Below are 16092 nucleotides of genomic sequence, written 5' to 3'. Positions count from 1 at the left end.
ACTAAAGATGAACTTGATCAAGTAGTACAACAGCTAGGCATACAGAACTTTATATTACCAAAGCTCAGCATATTTTTTATTGAGTTAATCCTTTTTTCTCATTGTGTCTTACACGTTAATGTAATGTTTATTTTCACTAAATTAGGATTTGAATTTAACTCCCACGTTATAATATTGCTCCGATTATTGTTACATCGTCTGGGGACACAAAAACATTAAACCATGTTAGCAGACCTAAAACTCTGCCAGCTGATATTATTTCTTAAAAGTCTTCTGCAAAAAAGGATGGTCTCCCAAATCCTATGTTGCTGCCAACAGCAAAACTATCAAGTAACTTGCAAGTGGAGAGCCACTTCCATGGCACCAGCTTGGTTGTTATTATGTCATCATTAATTAATCAGTTTCATATACAGCGAAAGCTATTGCCACACAATTAACAAAATCAGAAAATGTCAAAACTGTTAACAAACACTGAAAATTTTCTGCTGACAGGGTTTGCACTCTGTCTATATTGTCGGGGTCGGATAATTACCTACTGTAAAATAATTTTCTCATTTGCATCTTCAATAGTTTTATAGTAAAGTGTCAATAACTTTTGGCAAATACATTTTAGAACCAAGAATTTAGTGAAAATCTATTTTGGAAGGAAGTTATTTATTTTGATAGCTTCAAATTATTATAAAGTATCAATTGTTTTTTTTTTAAAAACTGTATAAATCTGTTGACTGTTACAAAAGATCTTGGAGAATGTAATCAAGGATATTTAGTCACTTGATTACATTCTCCAAGATCTATTTTGAACAAGCACAATCCAAATCATATTTTATGTTACTTATGAACATTTGAGCTGTTTTGAAAAAATGATAATGATCTCCAAAACAGCGAGAAACAAAATAACATGCAGGCCCATCATTTGTGTGTGTGTGTGGGGGGGGGGGGGGGGCGGGTTAGAATGGCGCAACTGGCTTTGAGAAATTACTATATTTATATATAAGTGGCCAAGGTTTTTGTTGTTTTTTGACATAATTTGTGCACATTGTCCCCCCTCCTCCTCCTGGAGGATGATTGCAAAGTAACGGGGCCTGATAACATGTTTTGTAAAATGTAATTGACGTTATTTCCAACTGTTGCATTAATTTAAAATTGAAACATTACAGCATAGGAAAATACCACATTTGAAGCAGATTTCAGATGAAAGTTATTTACTGTAAGAGCACTTTTTCATGCACTTTAGGTTTCAGCAAAATGATGGTATCAGTATTTCGTGAGCTGAAAATGTTGTAAATTTCATCTGAACAGAACCGAAAGCTGAGTATATGTAAAGTTGAAATATTTCTTGAGGCATAAATTTTCATTATTAAGAACCGACTCTCAGAAATTAAGCCCCATGAAAATAAAGTGCATTTACAGTATTGAAATTTCATTTTTAATAAAATATACTTTTGGTAACAGAGATAAAACTTTCTGTCAAATTTTACATTCTTTCTTTCTTTTAGGCAACAGGAGAACCTGTTAGTATTTTTGTATTTGATGCTTCCAGTTCAGAAACTCCAGTTATGGTAATGCTTTTACGTGTTATATTTTTCTTTATTGCAAGTTAATAATATCGTTGGCGCAACGTAGGACATCTTAGTGTTACTCCTGGGATTAGATATCTTAGTAGTAAATTCTTTGTGTGCATAATACTCAACTAATTTAGGATTGGAAATATTGTGCAAGGGACCAGTGTTGGCAAGTTTCTGCCAAGATGGTTAAAACTGGCATGGCAAAAGAACCACTTTCTGCCACATTTGTGGCAGAAACCGGCAAAAACTCACATAATGACATGGAAATAATTGTTGATAAACAATAGAATTGTAAAAAATAATTGTTAACCAAAGCACAATTTAGTTACAATTTTATCACAATTCAAAATCAAATGTTACATAGTTGCCTCTTAGAAAAGGTGGTTTCAAATATCTAAAAGTTTCTCAGTTTAATAGGCACACATGAGAGACTTAAGAATATTCTTTTTACAGAAGAGCTAGGAGGAATCAAGGAACAAGCAATATTCGTGAAACTGTCATCTATTGTATATTTTTTAAAACTGATCCACCATGTAGTAACTGGGGTATTAATATAAATTTGACTGGAAAAATAAGTTTCAGGTAATGAGCCTAAATCGTTTTGCAGAGCTGTAATATTACAGGGGTCTGGCCAGAGGATATTTGGGTCCGTTAACGGACCCTTCACAAAAATCCGATCAACCAAAACGGACCTTTCACAAAATTCCGATCAAACAAAACGGACCTTTCACAAAATCCCGATCAAACAAAACGGACCCTTCACAAAATTCTGATGAACAAGATCGGATCTGTCAAATTGTTTATTGAAAGAGCAAATCTGAAAGCAAAATACCGCATATTTCTGTGTATAAACCGATAATTTTTGGAACCTTTTTTTAAGTCAAATTAGAGGGATCAGCTTATACAAAATCGGCTAATTTAAAAAAAAAAAAAAAAAAATCGGCACTCTTGGAATGCTCCTGCAAGCGATAAATAATGGCTACTGCCAAATAAATATAATGGGTTGTTTGTTTTATCACAGCTAATTAGCAGCGGGTGTTTTTGTAAACTTTTCTGAAAAGGCATTGGTAAGCACTTTTCTCCGCTCATGATTTAATAAACAATAATAATATATATCTGCGAAATGAACTTAGAACTGCAAAGGGATAGTAAGGGTGAGGAAAATATATGATCGCTTCAGATAGTGTTACCAACTTCAAAATTATCACCACTTAGCGTCTGGCGTTGAACCTTTATAATGACTTGATTGGAAAATATTCTCATCATTTTGCCAGGCTTGTCAATATTTGCGTTTTTTACGGTGCGGTGCGATGTTTTAATTGTTATTTTGGGAGAAAATTATATGGGTTTTGATTTTTCGATGCTAACAAGGATGATTAACTTTAAATAAACTCTTTTAATTACCTTTTTTTTTTTCTTTAGATGTCTACATTTTGAAAAATGCAATCTTTTAACATTCGATATGAGAATCACATTTTGTTCTTTTTTCAAGCTTACTTCGCTTTATTAGGATTCAAATAAATGATAAGTCTCTTTATTTCTGTTAGAACTCTCATTTCAAGGTTTTAAAGCAAAATTCCATTTTCTGTTATGAGTCAAAACTTAAAATGCTAAATAGATGGTTTATTTTATTTTATTTTTTGGGTCAACTGTGTCCACAGATATTAATGATATGTTTTATTATAGGACTCTAAAATGCAATTTTTAAAATAATTTTATCAAAAATATTTCTTTTACAAGATGTTTTTTATACTTTTGATGCCTTCACTTTGAGAATTGCGATCTCTTTGCATCCGCTATGGGAATCCGATTTTTCGAATTTTTAATGATTATTACGCTTTGTTAAGAGGTAAACAATTGAAATATCTTTTTATTTTTGTTTAAAATCACAGAATTTAGAAGTTTTAAACCAAATTCTGTGCTTTTTAAGAGTGTCTTGGGTCAAAAAGTTGAATGCTGAACCCTATTCTGAATTTTATTTTATTTATTTACATTTTTGTTACAATTATTTTAAGTACTGTACAGAAATATATCTAGTATAATTTAACATAATGTAGAATGGTAGATAAATATTGATACTTGAAAGAGCGATGCCTCCCTCCCCCCCGCCAAATATCAGAAAAAAATCCAGAATGATTTTCTCGACGTAGAAGAGGAAAACACTCGACTTTAAGTTTAATTGATGCTGTTTGTGCCATCTCTAAATTCTAAAATTTCGTTTTAACAAAAAAAAAAAAAAAATTGCGAAATTTTTTGATTTTTCACAAAATTAATTCATTTTTCACAAAATTATTTCATTTTTCACAAAAAACGGACCCTGTGAAAAATCCTGGACAGACCCCCTGTATTAAGTACAAAATCTAGGTTAACATTGGATAAAATTATGGCACTTCTTGAAGCGCATGATAAATTTAATCACAAGCAATTTAGATGAAGTATAGCAAATTACAATCAATAATGCCTGTTTTAAATCGGCATGGTACTCCTCTTTTCTAAGCAACCATAAGATTTTCATCCTTTGTTAGATTAATCCAAATGTTAGGACCATCGGTAATTGAAAAGTTCTCTTTCTGAACTAAATCCAGGACACTAGCAATGATTTTTTTTTAATGATGAAATAAAGTATCATCTTTTAGTTTACGTAAACAAATATCATTTAGTAGTTATTTGAATGGTGTTTCCTTCAGTCAAAAGTACTACTTTTAGTCACTAAAATTGATAGAATAAGCAAAAAAAAAAAAAAAAACATAGACCCAGAAAATACTTTCATTTTCCCAACAGATATTTTTTAATTAATTTTTTAACAAGTCCGATTTTTCAAACAAGTCTTGTTGACGTCACAAATGATGCTCTTTGGCACATCTTTCTTCTGCGTTTCCGCGTTATGATAATCTGGATGCGAATTAAATATTGCCTCTACACTTGCTATCAACCATATCATTGCCAGTACATGTGAGTAATATCTCACGGTGAGCAAGGTTCACACATTAAGGGGTAAACTCCCAGCTGGGCTGACGCCCAGCACGGGGACCTTCCCCGGCACATTAAGCACCAAGCTCGTCCGTAGCACTTAACGACTATCGACCCACGCAGCCAGTCGTGCGGAGGGCACACTACGCGGACCCCCCCCCCGGACGATGGAGCCAAAGGCTAACAGCTAAGTGGTGGGGTGTGTGCGGAGAAAAGTACATGTGAGTAAAGATGCGAACTAAATATTTTGCTCTGTGAATGGAGCACTGAATGGCATTTCATCATTTGTGATGTCATCGGCAGAAGCATAAGCAATGAAAGCTCACCAATTAAAGTAATCTTTTTAAAAATATTAAATTCAAGCAAATTATTTAAAAAATGGTCAGATCCTATGTTTTTAATCATGCTTTTTCAGAAAAAAATACTTTTAAAATTTTGGAGACGACCTCATTATTAAAGACGCTTCTTAGTTTTTGCCAGTTTCTACAAGATTTTACCAGTCATACAGTTTCTGCTGGCAGAAAGCTAACCCTAGCAAGGAAAAAGGCTCTGAGGAGGAGGTTGATAAAACCAGTGGCCAGACAAAAAAAATTCAGAGTGTGGTTAAATTTTGAAGTTTAAACGCTTTTTTTTTTTTTTAAAACTTTTTTTTTTTTTTAAACTGCCAAATAAAGATTGAATAAACGTGAAACAACATTGTATTTTTCTCTCATATTTTCTTAAAAAAATTAATGTTTACTACTTGCAGTTTGAAATTTTTTGATCAATACTTATTAATACTTTTTACTCTTTAGCTTGACATGGCCAAGTTAGCCGTTAAACGTACGAAAACTTTGAGGCATCCAAGTATCCTTTCCTATGTTGATAGCTTGGAGGTGAGAAATGTTCTTTTTAATTCTCTTTAACTTTTTTTAAAAATGCACACACACACATTCCATGTCCTTAACAATGCATGTTTATTATTTGTTTATATTTGTGCAAAATCAGTCATACATTTTATCACTAATAATGCCCTTTTATATTGATATTCTAAATGTATGATTTTTTGAAAATTATTTTATGTTTATTTGGATAACCTATACATTCTGTAAATATGTATCTGTTTTAGACACTTATTAACACTGTTTTGTGGCATTTTTGATGTGAGCAAGTATGATGGAAATGGTTAAACAAAAAATTAACTTACAGATACTTGGCAAGCAATGGGGTTTCCAAGATTAAAAAATATGTATTTTTGCAATGTAAAACTTTTTTTGCACATGGAGCTAATAAAGTGATTTAAATCTTCTGGTTTTGTACCGAAAAAAATGTAAAACAAACCTTTAGAAAAAAAGGATTGTTTCATATAATTTTCAAATATTTTAGAGGAGAATACCCCTCAAAGTGTCCCTTCTTGCTACAAATGTTCATGTTTCTAAATTTTTCATCTCTTTAGCCCCTTAGAAGTGTGTTAACAGTTAATATGATGCTCACTTTCCCTTAAAATCGAAATGGTGACTATGAAGCTCAAAAACAGCAAAAAATACAGGGGAACTATATCCAAAAAAGGAAGGGGGGGGGGGAATTGGTTTTGATATTTAGATGTAAGGAGTAATTTTGCTTAGAAATCAGCAAAATTAGTATCAGAAGAATTTTGAATGTTTTTTTTTTTTTTGCCTTGCATTGTTATTAGTTATTTCAATGTTTTAAATTTGCTCTTCCAGGGCATAGAACACACAATTCTCAAACTTTGTGAAGAATGGAAAAGTTTTTGTTGTAAGATATTCTGTTTCCAGGGAGACTTATTGAAAGAAACTTTTGAATCTTTTCCTCTAGTAAAAATCTGTGTGGAAATTTCAAATGCAGAAGTAAATTTGTTTAAAATTTGCATAGATGGAATTCCCAACTATAAATGAGAAAGCTTGATGAAAAGACAGACAATGCATTGACCTGCAATATTTTATTTAACCTTGTGTTGAAAATTTGGTTGTGGAATTAATTGACTTTGATAACCTAGTAACATGAACAGACTAATTCAGAGTTTTAAGAAGACAACTTGAAAAGTCAACTTATGCACAATAGCTACACTTGGCTTCACCTCCTTGTAAGTTTTCTTGGATAAAGAAAGTTAGTTTTACCCTACTATCAACTTTTGGATCCAGCTACTCATGTCAGCAAGAACTTTCCTAAAAAAAATTCAGTGTTAATTCATTCAAATTTCCTACAAAAAACAATTTCACTAAAAAGATAGTTTTGGACAGGACAGTAGAAATTATGGCTTTTGCTATGGTATATAAAACTTTGCCAACTGTTTGCCTTTAATCAATAATATGTTCACCTTGTGCTTTTGTAGCTTGGCTTTTCGTGACAAAATGCAATTCACAAATTTTAATTAAAAAAATATCTTGTGATTTAAATTCACTATTTTCATCTATGTGATACACTTAAATGTCCTTTTATACAATTCATTATTGAACAATATTCAGAAGTTGTGTCATAGAGTACTTTCTTTTTTTAGACAGACAAATTTATTTATCTTGTTGTTGAACCAGTGGAACCTTTAGAAGTCCATCTATCGAAAACCACAAGTACGTCTGAACAGAAGCAATTTGCGATTTCATGGGGTTTACATCAAATAGCTGTAAGTTATAGAAACAATGCTTTTCAGTTCTTTTTTTATGTCAAACTGCTATAATATTTCTGTATAGCTTTTCCTCTAAATGGCTGAAATGTTCTCCACAAGATTCAAAAGAGAGGAAATGTTTCAAATTATTGGGCTGGTAACTGAATAATTGCAAATTTTTCAAACAGAAAAGTCTTTTTATATCCATACATATAGGAAAATATAAATATTATCCTTTGTTTCTGCATGTTTTTGCCATTTTACAGGTTATGTCATGATTCCTTCTGCATAAAACTGCTTATTTTTATCTGTACAAAAGTGATGCGTCTAATATTTTACTTCATAACCATTATCATTAAAGATTGCAATTAAAGCCACGATTACATGCAAATACAAGTCTACAATGTGCAATTGCATATATTTTTGCTTTTTTTGACGTTGGTGCGTACAATTTTCAAACTGGAAATTTTTAAAGATAAATGCATGTAATTGGCTGTTCTGTTGTTTTTAGATTTTTTTCAGCTTTGAAAGAAATTTAAAAATCAAATATTTTTTGTTCGTCACAAAAAATAAAAAAAATCGGACAACCCATTTAAGCTATTTCATGGAAATGAATACTGTTCCTTTTGGTAGCCGTTAAATAAAGAAGATGGGTTTCAAATTTTATAGTATTTGTTTAGAAACATTTATAGTTTCTATGCAAATGAGATTTTTGAATTAATACTAACATCTGCAGAACTTAAAGGCTATTTTCATCTTTAGAACTGATACTAAATTACAAAAGGCAATGTCTAACTGATAAAAAAAACCCCTTCAAAATCATATTGCAATGCCCAGTAGCAGATACTGCGAGTCTAGACGCCAGATGCCTGCAGATAATTTTACCAAGAAACAAAGAGAAAGAAAGAAAACATAAATAAATAAAAGCAAAAAGAAATAAATACAATTTGGCTAAGATCGTTTGGAGTTCAGTTTTTGACTGGAAAAGCGATGGATGCTTCAGCATTTCAGCTGGAAACGTAGCCGCCATATTTGGTCATTCATAAGATCAAAGTAGATAAGATGCTTAAGTGCCTACGTTTTCCAAAACAAAGCAGAATCGATGTTTCATTTAACTGCAAACTTATAAAATAACTTAAAATGTGCAGCAAATAGTCTCATGAGAATTTTTATTTTTAACTTATTTTTTAGCAACAAATTCAGAAATTCAGATCTTAATTTTTGGTGTAGTCGCCATGTTTGGTCATTTCCAAAATGTTCGTACGCAAGACTCTTTAAGTGCCTACGTTTTCATAAACAGAATTGGATTTTTATTCGCAACTCCCATGCTCAAATACTCTACCTTGCGGTGGTTTACAAAATTAAAGAAAGAGGTAAAACATTGCATTCCACGTGTGTCTGTTGGTAAACATAGGCAGTTTGTTTATGAGTATTTATTGACACATTCGATGTGTCTTAGAATGCTTTCAGTAACAAAAATTGTTTCCTCCCGTAATGGTATTCTCGAGCTTCTCAAAAGAATGTTAGTTTTCATTATTTTCCTCTAAAAAGTGAGTTGATTGTCGTAAATGGCGTAATCCTAAATACAAGAAAACTCTGGATTAACAAACTTCGCATTTGCATGAAATTAAAAACAAATATGCTGTTCAAAGCTTTTCTTTTTGAAAGAGGATAATATTATACCAGGTAAAATTTTTTATTGTTTTGTGTGAATTTGTAAGAATAGTGTTTTTTTTTTTCTTAAGTTCGAAAGAAGGATTTAATAACATTAGCGGAAGATTTGGGCTTTCATCTCCGCCTAGTTTAAAAAAAATTAATTTAACTAACCTTATTTTACTGCAGCATTTGGTTGGAATGAACAGTATGCAAAATATATTCTTGAATATATTATCATAGAGCGAAATGAAAAATGTTTAACCGAGAAAGAAATTTGAAACAAAAACAAAAGCCGAGAATTTTCATCGCCAAAATAGTGTGCCAACTTTACTTTATTGTTTTCATTCTCAGCTGGAGAGTTTCACAAAAATTTGTTTAGGATTATAGTTTTAGTATTGTGCGAGCAAAGAACCTTTGGCGAGATTTTGCATGTCAGCTAAACCATTTTAATTTTTTATCATGAGTGGAATAAAATGGTAGAAAGATTACAGAATTCAATAAGTTAAAAGAAATAATCGTAGATCAATTAAAAAGAAAACTACGACCATACATTCATGAGAATTTTGTTGATGATTTGCATAGCATGGCAGAATTAAACTATTATTCAGAATTTAGAAATATACCAAACAGAAAAATTTGTAATTAACTGATTCAGCGATTTGAGAAAAATAACTCAGCTACAAATGCAAAACAATTTGCATTAGCCAAGCAAGGCACAAAAATATCATCTTCTTCTGATAATAGTTAGTAATGTCATATAATTAAATTATCTAGCATTAATTGTTATTCTTGTCAGTCTTATGGCCGCGCTGAAAATGCAGTTCCATCAAGAATTGATAAATCATGAATTAAACATAGTGAAAATGGCTGCTTAGAATTACGAACTAAGTAATTTGCATTGATTTCTGATGTTTAGTAATGCTTCTTGAATTCTCATTTCTTTCTATGTCGACCAGAATATCCACAAGACTTTAAAAATTAATTTAAAAGGAATGAAGCAAAAAAAAAAAAAAATCATGCATACAAACAAAAATTACTATGCTTATTAGCATTTTCTACTCTACGGTATGTGTTTGTTTTATCTTTTTCATCCGCCATTAGACAGTGGCTGCAGTGCCCCCTATAGTTTGGTGGAGTTGCGAATTGCAATGCGTGCTGTTGAAAATTGTGCAAAATGTACCATTTTTTTCCGGATAATTCTTAATGATTGCCTTGAAAAATGAAAAATTTTATCTTTACTATGTTATCTTATATTCATTGCTTTAGAGGCTAATGTGCTAAAAAGTGACTATTTCAAGGATTTTGAATCTACCACTGCTTTACAAATTAAGAAATCTATCTATAATCATGAATTTTTCGCGTAGAGGTCATGTTTGGTCATTTGCAAGATGGAAATAGACAAGACTATTACTTGCCTAAGTTTCCAAAAACAGAATTGGATCAAGTTTTGATCAGTTTACCTAAATACAAATTATTGCAGGTAACATAAAATGTACAATAAATCATGTATTTTTAAAAAAAATATTTTCATGAAAAATGTGAATTATTTGCACAATTGTATTTAATCCTCATTGCTTTGGAAAAGTAGTGCTTATGAAAGTAGTGCCCCCCCCCCCCCTTATACTTTAAAACTCGGCGACAGTGGTGGCCACTAAGTTTTTCGGGTCTAGGGGCCTCTGGCCAGTTGGAAAATTTCTGAGTCTTGACCTTTACAAGGGAGTTGTGTATTTTATGAAAACTTAAAATGAAACTAATAATAATGCTGCAGAGATTATTTTCAATTGCCCAAAATAGTGTCGCAGACTGGCTAGAAAGTTTTTCTGCTACTAGGTTGCAATGTGTTGCAATAGCAGTAATTAATGTACACACATTATCTGTGTGAATAATTGATTCAATATACATTCGTCACCTTAATGTAAAAATAGTACAAAAATAGAGAAGCCAATCATTTTGATTCAGATGTGACAACTTTTCTGTGCTTAAAAAAGAAGAAATTAGTTCATATTTTGGGTATTTTTAGTGCATAATTGCATGCATATTTTAATGATTTTTTAATATATATAACACAGGCCATAATCATAATCTAATGGTGCTATTTTGGGACTACAAGGTGGATGTAACAACATCCAAATTATGCTCCAATAATTTCTGCCTAATGATTAAAGATGCGTGTAGCGTATTGTTATTTTAGTGGAAAGCAATTCCTTTTTTGTTGGTCAGTTCCAATCCCCTACCTTGAGTTGCATCATTCAGTTTTATTAGTTAAATATGAACATACGAATTTGCTATTTTGTTGAGTGGCACTAGTACCTTTTCCTGAAGCACTTAATTCAGTTTTGTATTTTATGAAAATCAGTATCATAGGCAGCATTTTTAAGTTACTACTACTTGGTTAAACTTTTTTTAACAGAAAAACATACAGTAATACAAATTTCTTTTTTGAATTGATGTTATTGTTTATAGAGTAACTTCAAGTTCATACATCATAAAAAATGAAATAAAATAATAAGTATCAACTATACTAAAACCATTTTACCAAAATAAATTTTAATGCACAGGAACATAGGTGTCCCGGTGAGAGGTCACTGTGACCTTCCGAACAATTTTCTTAGTAGGCAAATTTTGTCTGACAATTCTGCCTATTTGAAGCTATGATTGCAAAATTGTAATTTTTAAATGCTCGAATGTTCCTTTTCATTAAATGTGTGCATATTCATATTTTGTCATACGGTAAAATTTGGAGTTCCATTTAGTAAATTGAGAATTTCTGCCTTCCTAAAAATTTTATGTTTATGATTCCTCTGCACAAGAATTATATTATGCATCCAGTTGACAATTAAACAAAGTAATAAAAATGCACTTGGTTTTTATTTAATTGAAGAGTTTGCAGCAACAAAGAGTTAACTTCATTTTTTGGTCGTTTTTTCAATAAGGAGTCATCTCGGGTTGATAGTTCAGCAAGGAGTTATCTCCAGTTGATAGTTCTCAAGTTATTCGCTAGAATGAGTAAGCTGCTTAATTCGCTTGAGGCAACATGGAATTAACTCCAGGAGATTTCCCAACAATCAAAAAATGGAGTTTATCTCTTTGTTGCTGCAAACCCTTCAATTGTGCTAAGTATTGTCATAATTACTCATTCAATTAATTTTTGACAGACTGGTATATCATTTCTGAATAAAGATTGCCAATTATGCCACCACAACATCTGCCTAGGATCAATCTTTGTCGATCGTGCAGGTGAATGGAGATTGTTTGGCTTGGAATATGTAACACCTGCTGCAGAGCCTCCACCTATCAAAGTTTTACCTTCTCTGAAAAATTACAATCCACCTGAATGTGAAGCACCTACAAAACAGGACTGTCCACCTTGGTACCGTAGTATTTCTTTTAAATATTTTAGTACTTTTTTGCATTCTTTGATACCTTTAGGAAATTACACAATCATTGTTTACTGCAGAAGAGACTCTTGCAATCAGTTGCAAATCAGAAATCACACAAGTTTGAATGAACTTCATGTATGATTTTTGATTGCTTGATAACTATGCAGGATTTTTTTTTTACTCGAAGAAATTGTCTAGCAGGGCTAGACAAACTCTGTGAATCCAAATATTCTCTAAAAGGTCTAAGAATAATTGTTAGGACCTCATCCTTTGCAAATCCCAAGCAAACTAAGATGTGAGCAGGTGAGGCCTCATTAGCAGAACACCAGTGGCATTTCTAGTGGCATTCTGGAAAAGTCTTATGACCCTCACAAAACCTGAGGGCTCTTGTGTGTCCACTCAAATGTCTGAAGTAGGTGGTCTGGTGGAATCTGCGTCTGAATTTCAAAGATTCACCTGGGCATTTTGCAAACTGTCATGAGTGGGTGGGAGGAATTTTTATTTTTGCTAATGCAGGGTGCCTGCTTTTTATAGATAAAAAATTTGTTGGTTTATTCAACAAACTAGTCATTGAAAAGGAAATTAATATAATATGTTTTAAAAGTTTTGCATCTTAAAACATTTTGATAAATGAAGATGTAAATGAGATTGTTATGTTGAAGTAGTGCGACAATTTCGAAGGAGGGGGAGGGGGGCAATAGCCTTGCACTTTTTATGGTTAACTATTTTATTTTCTAAATTAGGAACCAAATCTAAATATTATAAAAAAATCAGAAATATGAAAATTTTCAAAACATAATTATTTTTTTTACTTTACACTATCTGTTTACAAAACATTATTTAGCTCAAACAGTAACTTTTAATTTATGTATTAATTGTTTAGATATTAGTAAATCAATCGTTTTACTTAAACAAGCAATACTTGTTTAATGAAGTTATTACCAGATGTTTGTGACATCTCAAAATACTTCTTGGTAAATAATATAAGTCTAATTCATGTATTAGCATTTCTTCAAGGAAAGTTGTTGTGTAATCCATAAAATCCTACAAAAAACGTGAGTTAAGTTGTTAGATTTATGTCAATTACCACTTTTTCCTTCCTTCTCATAAGGAGCCGTAATAAAATTTTGTACTTTTTTCTCTTTTTTTGCTGCCGCTGAAAGTTCTATGGCTTTTAGTTGTCTTTTTTTTTGCCCCCCACCCCTTATGAGCCCCAATTGCTCCCTCTGTGTTGAAGAACACTAAAATGCTTACTGGCAAGATCATTTATGTAATGTAACTACAAGAACTTTCACCACGCACATGAAATACGAATGTTGCTTAAAAATATTGTTAAATATATCTGAAATCAGCTTTATATCACAAAATATTGGATGACATGTATAAAATAGAAAATGCTTTTAAAGAATGTTTTAGATACTGTGGTACCTTGTTTTCCAGTAAATCACTTACTATTTTGGGTTTCAAGTTTGGAGTTTTATCGCCAATATTACTACAATGCTTCAAGACAGCATAGAAATTTTCTTTAAAAATAAGATTCTTTCACAAAAGTGATGGAAACTTCTGGAAAGATTGATTGTGGAATTTCTTGCAAAGGCTTAGTGGCAATGGTTAATGAATTGGGGAGACCAAAGAAGGGTATCAGGAAAGAAGAGATCCCATGCCATTTCATTTTCCAGTTGAATTGTTATTGTATGCTTGTCAAATGAGTCATAAGAAACTACAACCTAAAGGCTTATAACCCTTTTTAGATTGCCTAAGTCATTTCAAGAATGTCTAACCTCAATCTTAGTCATTGGATCAAGGTGCTGTTTTATTTTTAAGGAAATTACCTATACCTTTATGAAATTGAGGACATTAGTCAAAGTGATTGACAAAGATCATGATGTTTTCTGAACTTTTTTGGATGCTAATGAAGACATTCAAAAAAACTGGAATGACAGTGTGCTAAGTATAATTAAACACTGCTTTCAGAGTGAAGTTTCTGGAGCCTTCCTACGCTTCTTAATAATTCTTCTGATAAATCCAAATATACTTCCATTTTTCCTTATTAGCAAACTTTTAAACTGCAAGACATTCACTTTAGAAGATTTCGGCTCATTTATTGTGATGTATAATTTTGTTTTTGCTTTCAGAAAAAAGTTCCAATATTCTTTCTAAAGTATGGAAACATACTTGTTTTCTAAAAATGAAGCTGAAATGAATGCATGTTTTTATTAAACAGAGGCATTACGTTTTATCTGTATTATGAAAAAGTATCTTTCAATGTAGAAACTCCCCCGGATAATTTTGAGCGTTTGTATTAAATGCAGAAGAAAATCAAATTATTTCAAGAAACTTTTCAAAACTTATCTGATGTCTCTGATTTCTTATTAATTAAATAATGTAATGAAGAACAAAATTTAAAATTAAAGCTGTAATTATGAAATGAATTCTATAGTACTTGTTATAAACTATATATTGTGTTTTGGTTGTTAGATTATTTGTAGGGTTTTTTTATAATTTTTCTCACAATAATGTTTCATTTAGCAATTCATTTCATTTTTTAGGGCATCAGATAGCTGGGGACTTGGGTGCTTGATATGGGAATCATTTAATGGTAGGCTGCAAAAGACTTCATTATTGAAAGCTCCTGGAAAGGTAATTAATTACTACTGTTTGTATTTAGTTTATTTTCTATTTTTTACAAGTAAGAGTAAAAATTTAAATGTTAAAGATAATTAAATATTAAACCAAATAATAATGCTTTGTGTACTGGATAATTTTAAGTTTATCAGCCCTTGTGGAGGATGTGTTCTTTTTTTTTTTTTTAAGGAAAAAAAAAACAAAAAAACTCCGGGCTTAATCAATAATGTCTACCCAAAAACTGTGAAGTGAAGACGAGATCAGTGTCAAATTGGGTCACACATCTGATGGGAATGAAAGGGGGGTTGACCAAAAAGTGGCTGGCATTTTTTGTTCCCATGCTCTCTCAAATAAGAAGCATTTTTTCAAAAGGTTGATTTTTTAAGCAAGTTCAGAGGGAGGACAAATTCTACTACAAAAGTAGAGTACAACTTGTTAATTTTTAGTTTTTCCCACTATATGTTGTAAGTGCAGTGAAGCACCATTTATACGTTTTTGAAAGGCTTTAGGAAACAAAACGTATAAATGAAAAAATGTGTAATAGATATACATTAATATGTATTAGACTCTGCAGAGATGGATATAAGAAACATCTAAATGATTAAAATGGTATAAAAGAAACACATAAACAGTGCTTCACTGCATTATAAATCAGCTAACCAATGTTGTGAACATGTTAAAAAATAATTTCCTTGGTAGTTGTTATAATTTCTGCTTTAAAGGATTTGTAGAAAAGTGATATTTTGTTGATTTTTGGTTGTGACTGATTTTCAGTTTTCTATAAGCAATAAAAAATTCTAAAGTTCCAGTAAGATCTTAAATTAAGACCTTTGTTTACCAACATACAAAATTCATAGTTCTATAGATTTCGTTTGGTGCTTGTTTTTCCTGCATAACTTCTTCATTGCTTTTGATCAAAAAGAAAATGTTTGCTGTAAATTGTTTACTTATGCTGAGTATATTATTACTTAAAGTTATAAGTGCATAAGCTGTATTTTATAATTTCTTTAGATTCCAAGTAGTTTGACTCCATTTTATTGTGAGCTTGTTTGTGCGAATCCGAAGTCCAGGCCCAATGCATTGACTTTTTTGAAAAAAGCATCTAAAGGAAAAGGGTTTTTCAAAAACAAATTTGTTGAAACAATGCTTTTTTTAAGCGAAATTCATGTAAGTGGCATTGAATCTATTCTTTTTTTTACATCTCAAAAGCTAGTTTGAGTGATCTATTATTTTCAAATGCACAGTACTAAGAAAAAAAGTTTTAAAAAGTTAACAAAAATTAAAATAAAGTTTC

General features: G+C 31.4%; 1 protein-coding gene across 1 annotated transcript in view; it reads left to right on the top strand.

Moving 5' to 3' along the window:
- The window catches only part of LOC129215986 (N-terminal kinase-like protein), a 100039-nt gene that overhangs the window by 59667 nt on the left and 24280 nt on the right, over window positions 1-16092 (top strand). Inside the window, exons 2-7 of the mRNA XM_054850114.1 lie at window positions 1497-1559; window positions 5330-5410; window positions 7033-7155; window positions 11949-12163; window positions 14723-14813; window positions 15810-15965. Of these exons, the coding sequence (XP_054706089.1) occupies window positions 1557-1559; window positions 5330-5410; window positions 7033-7155; window positions 11949-12163; window positions 14723-14813; window positions 15810-15965 (669 nt within the window). The 5' untranslated portion in view covers window positions 1497-1556. The remainder of the gene's footprint in view (window positions 1-1496; window positions 1560-5329; window positions 5411-7032; window positions 7156-11948; window positions 12164-14722; window positions 14814-15809; window positions 15966-16092) is intronic.

Source organism: Uloborus diversus, chromosome 2 (genome assembly GCF_026930045.1).
Source record: "Uloborus diversus isolate 005 chromosome 2, Udiv.v.3.1, whole genome shotgun sequence".
NCBI classification, from domain to species: domain Eukaryota; kingdom Metazoa; phylum Arthropoda; class Arachnida; order Araneae; family Uloboridae; genus Uloborus; species Uloborus diversus.
This window is presented reverse-complemented; position numbering and strand designations above follow the sequence as displayed.